Here is a 5336-nt window from a genome sequence, read left to right on the forward strand (position 1 = left end):
ACTTGCCCCTCAGTACGTACTTAGAAAAACACAGCAAGTTAATAACCAAAACAGGCTTCTTGAGAAATGCAAGATCTGGTTTTGTTCATCCTGAACTTTTCCTGGACCTCCCATTAGGTCCTACGCAAGGTCCAGCTCTGCTCTGCATATGTGAGCAATCACACTCCTGCAGATCTAGACCAGCTTTCTCTCACCTACTGTAGGTGCACAGTCTGGTTGATGGCCCAGGGACACAGCTGGACAGGCAGCAACAGAAATCATCTCTACCTTCACAAAGTGCTCCTCTTTCTTCTGTACAAATGTTCACATTTTCTAATTTCTCACAGAGCCCTTCGTCTACTTCACCATTTCTCTTTTGTGAAGACTGAACCTGTTGCAAAACTTGAAGCAGGACCTGCTTTGGGTTTTCAATGTTTTGTACAGTGAACTGCTCTCATTGGAGCCTTCTCTCCCCATGCAGTAGTTGTAAAGCATCTTTAAGTCACTTGTGCAGTGTAAACAGGAAAATTCCTCTACACACCATTGTGAAATAGGTTCTTCAGACTTTGAATTTGTCCACTTTTACAGTAGTCTTCCTAAACACATTACCTGGGCAGCAATGCTCAGTGACACCTGTCAGTCAGAGGCAGCTCCCCCTTCCCCAGTTCCCTACTGCTAAATGTCCCCTGAGCAATTATCCCATGAAACACAGGTACACTTTGATCTCTGACAGCAGCCAAACCTGTGCCAGCTCCTGCCAGCTCTGAAACACGACCTGCAGCCCACAGCATTGATTTGGGCCAGACCTGACCTCCCAGCTCTTCCCACACTCCCCTCCTGCCTTCAGGAACATTTTCCCCTGCCAGGACCTCACAGTAGAGCTTTGCCAGCACAGTGTGAGATACCCGGAGACTGAACTTCATCCTTTGCACTCTGGGTTTACAGGGTCCTTTAAACTTCTGGCTCCCAGTGACCTGCAGCATTACCTCCTTTTTCTTTGCAGCCATCCTGCTGCAGAACAGGGGCCCTGGGGGAGCTGACCCCAGCACCAAGCACTGCAGACGTCCCTGGTGTGTGGATCCGACTGCTGGCCAACCTGCACCACACAGAAAGTGTTTTACCTGCTCTGCTCCTCCCCCAGGACACGCTGCCCACGGCAGCACCCGAGTCCTGCTGGAAGGAGTGGGGGTGGCTCAGCAGTGCCCCAAACCTGGGCACAGCTCATACCTGCTTTGCCGGGACCAGGGGCTCCTGCAGGGCCTCAATTGCTGCGCACTCCCAGAGAGACAAGGGCCTGGGCCCTCTCCCTGGGAAGGTGGAAGAGGGCACAGGCCCCAGCACAGCAGTTGGCAGCACCCCAGTGCTGCCATGGCAGCACCCAACGCTGCCCAGCCTGCCCTGCTCCCTTCTCCGTGTCCACTCCCCCAGAAGTTCAGCTCAGTCTCCTCCCTAACTCCTCCTCGAGCAGCAGCTGCAGTTGGAGCCTTTCTGCCTCCACTCTGCCTGCCACACCTGCCCAGTGCCCACCACTCTCCCCCACATCCCTTCTCGACTCGGAGCTCAAAACTGGGCCAAGGATGGGCAAATGTGATCCCCACACACACAGCAGAGGAGAGAAGCTGCTGGTCGTGCTCCAAACACAGCTCAGCTCGGGAAGGTTGGCTGTTCTCCTTTGCAGGGAGAGCAGTGCCTGTGCCCAGCACTGCCCACCTGGGCAGTGCTGTTCCTGAGCCTGGGCTCACTGTGCTTCAGGGACAGACCGTGGTGTGCTGCCTGTTAGCACACAGCACACAATGGCTGAAGCTCTGCTCCTGCAGCTGGTCACAGTCCCTCCCAGCTGAGGATTCAATTTTTGGTACCTGAATGCCCCTAGTGCCCCTGGGGCCACTGCCCAGTGCCTGCAGGGACACAGCCTTGGCAGGGCTCCCCTGCCTCCAGCAGCAGCTCAGCAGAGCAAACTGCACCCCTGGCCACCCCCAGCAGGTCTCTTCTAGCAGAAACCACCTGCAGAAGAGCCCTGATTATTTTGTGCACCACTGCCATTCTGCACACTGACACCCCTCGTGCTCCCATCTCAGAATTACCAAACACAGCCCTTTTAAACCCGTTTTCTACTCTTCAAGAACCTGATTTCATGCACCTCAGTTATTCCTCTGCCTGATGTGTCACTGCTTCAGCAGTTTTGTGGAGGTACAGCATCTACTGCAATGGGCAAAGCCTGCAAAAATGAATTTTATAAAACAGGAGCTGTTTGCTGTAAGAATATCCTGGCTCGAGCTGTTTTGAGGAGGTCACTTCACTTCTTTCACGACTACAGCACGAATTTATGACAGGAGCAGGAGCCAAATGATGTCCTGTGATTTTCAGTGGGAGAGGCAGTCCAAACGTGTGGTGAAGGTGGTGGGAGCAGCCAAGGGTCCCACTGGTCTGACAGCCAGTGTGCCAAATTCTGTGCTGAACTCTTCGCTTGGCTGACACATGGAACCTCGGCAAGGACTCCCAGCACAGACACACAGAACGCACACACTTAGTGAAACTCATCAGGATGGGTTTTCAGCAAAGAAACGGCACGAGAACAGCAGAAATCCTGGTGACTCCTTTTATGTCCACACAAACCTTGCTTTGGTTCTGCAAGCGACCCTGGAATTCCCAAGATGCTGCTGCCTCAGGAAGTTGGGAAGGATCTGGGTGAGCAGCAAGGTCTGTTCCCACTGTGAAAATCAGACTGTAGAGAAGCTGCCACAGAGCTGGTATTTCTCCAGGAAGCTGAGAAAAATCTAGATGTTCTGGCAAAGTTCTTTTTATTTACAGTATTCTTCTTTTTGTACATACCTATAGCAACATCCAAAATTATTCACAAAGCTTAACCGAATGTAAAAACATTCTCATCCAACAGTTTGTCCTATCAACACCTGTGGAGAATGTCAACTGTTCTCATGCAGCAACACGATTGTCTAAGCATTGGCTTTTAGTTTTTCTGGCAGAATCTTAGGAAACCACCTCCAAACTTGCACAGAGATACTGACTCACCTGTTTTCTGAACATCTTTAGGCACCAAAGTTCTACAGAACTTTGCTTTTAGAACCATGAGTTGGGAGAGGATGAGAAGAGATAACGCAAGACCTCGAGCTCCCAAACACACACAGAGAGCAAGAGGAGCAGTCAGGGCACACTGCACAGCTCTGCACTCACAGGATCTGTCTCAGAACCTCCTGCTCAGTTCCAGCAAAAATAAATTTTACTGAGTTTCATGAACAAACTTCACTTCTGAGGTACGGAGCTTTACCAAGTTATCATACAATTTTACTTCCCCTTTCGTTCAACCCGCAAAGTCCATCATGAAACATCTGCAGAAGGACGTTAAAAAACTGCCAGTCACTTACTGCAATGCCTGGGGAAAAAGTGTCAGGTGCTCACTTTTATTTGTCTTTGAGAGTGGAAGAAGTTACATGAAACGCAGATATTCTCCTTTGCAACCAAGTGGTAACAGTTATCTGATACACAGCACATTAAAATTCCAGGCCACACTGTGGTCACATTTTCCAACACAAGCAGTTACCTTGGAAAAAAGTAAGGCTTATCACAATTTGACCTTCTGATTAGAAATGAAAGATTAAGATACTTATCAAAATTGGCTAGCAAAGTCACAGACCTCTCTCCTTGCTGCAGCTCTCCTGAAGATCAGTGTTAGACCAGAAAGACCTGGTAGGAGACATTGGCTGCAGCCTTCAGTGCCTGTTAGTGCTACGTAAATACTGTGTGTGGAGAGTCTGACTGCTCACTGGGGCCTGAACTGAAAGCAGAACGGAGAGCTGGGGAGGGCATGAGAACCTGTGCTGCCCTGAGGAGCCTCCCTGCTGCCCTGGCTGTTTGCAGGCAAGCCTGGCTGGGACACCATGGCTCTGCCTCTCCAGCCTAACCTCACACAGTCCTCTGCTCTGCACTCCTGTTTCTGCCCACACTGCCAGGCACAGCCTCAGGAGTGCATGGCCAGGCAGGGCCTGTACACAGCTTGGCACCTACACCCACACATGGTGCACACCTGCACATGGACAGAAATCCTGCAGCACCACTGCTGAGCTAGAAACCAAACCAAAGCCAACCCCCCACTTTTCCCATCCCTTCCCCAACTCAAAGCACCCTGCTCACCTTTAGTGGAAAAAACTGGTAAGTCACTTAACTCTTTGTGGAGGTGAAGGATGCAAAACAAAAGCAGTTCCTCTATCACTGCTTGCCAGCTCCCTCTGGGCTCTGCACAGTATACCACAGTCTGCTCTGCTGACAGCAGTGCTCAGCAAATCCCTCTCTGCAGCCAATCCTTCAGCAGTTAGCTGAGCAAGTTCCTGGCTAGGGAAGCAACAGCCTGTGCCTGCAGCCACCTGCTCCTTGCCAGAGAAGCCAACAGTCATGCCAGCTCTGAAGTATGAGCTTTCCTTCTCAAACTGTAAAGAAATCGAAGCCCAATCCAGCTGACTGGAGCAGATAATCGGTACCAGGTGACCTCATACTGTGGCAAAAACCTCTTGGACCTTGTCAGTACACAATGTGCTGCTTGTAATTTGGGGTCTCCTGCCTCCCTCTGTTTTTCTCTTTCAGAAGGAAGTATAATGTGAGTTAAGCTTAAGTTCAGAAATGCATATATTTTACTTAAAAACATTCATCTGTTCAAAATTCAAAATAAACTTTATGGGATACAACAGTTTGGTTTCTTTTTTAAATAACATTTCATTAAACTGTATATAATTCATTGAAGTATTCGTACAGCAAACAATGGTTAACCCTTGAAAACCTGTAGAAAAAGATTTTCACACACAAAAAAAAAGAAAACCAAAACAGAGGTCTCACACCCACCCACACTCACCCAAGCACACACTCACCCGAGCACACCCACACACACCCACACAGGCTGCAGCAAAAAGCAGAAAATTGTAGGCCCAAAAGGAAAACAATGACTGATTGTTCTATCCAAAGTCCAGGTAGCTCAGGATAAAAAAAAAACCAAAAAACCAAAACAACCCCCCAGAGTCCTCTGAGTAAAGAAACTACCTCAAGAAAGTTCTCAAGTGCACCGGAGACCTGATCATTTGAACTGTTTCTGCAAAGCAGCTCCCTGCACCTGAGAAAATGCAGCCCAAGGTGACTTGTGCAAATTTAAGGAGTCAGGATATCTCCTGCTGTTCCTTAAGTAGACATGAGGGGTGTCCATAGCTTCAGTTAGCCTTTGATCATGCAAGGTACTGCTGGAGTGCTGTCTTCGCCCTGCAAGGAGAACAACCTGTTAGCTGCTGCACCTGGCGAGGCAGCAGGGAGGGAGGCTGGGGCAGGTGGAAGGGCCTGACTCCCTCAGCCACGAACAG

General features: G+C 49.7%; 1 protein-coding gene across 3 annotated transcripts in view; it reads right to left on the minus strand.

The window, feature by feature from the left end:
- Positions 1-4601: 4601 nt before the first annotated feature.
- Positions 4602-5336, minus strand: part of ARMC8 (armadillo repeat containing 8) — a 47838-nt gene continuing 47103 nt past the window's right edge. For 2 of the 3 annotated variants that reach the window (XM_009073425.1, XM_009073426.1), the window contains exon 20: positions 4604-5238. In XM_009073425.1, the coding sequence (XP_009071673.1) occupies positions 5205-5238 (34 nt within the window). In that variant the 3' untranslated portion in view covers positions 4604-5204. Of the gene's footprint in view, positions 5239-5336 lie in introns of all 3 variants that reach the window. The other variant, XM_009073424.1, reaches the window with a different exon arrangement.

This window comes from Acanthisitta chloris, unplaced genomic scaffold, assembly GCF_000695815.1.
Source record: "Acanthisitta chloris isolate BGI_N310 unplaced genomic scaffold, ASM69581v1 scaffold6214, whole genome shotgun sequence".
Lineage (NCBI taxonomy): Eukaryota > Metazoa > Chordata > Aves > Passeriformes > Acanthisittidae > Acanthisitta > Acanthisitta chloris.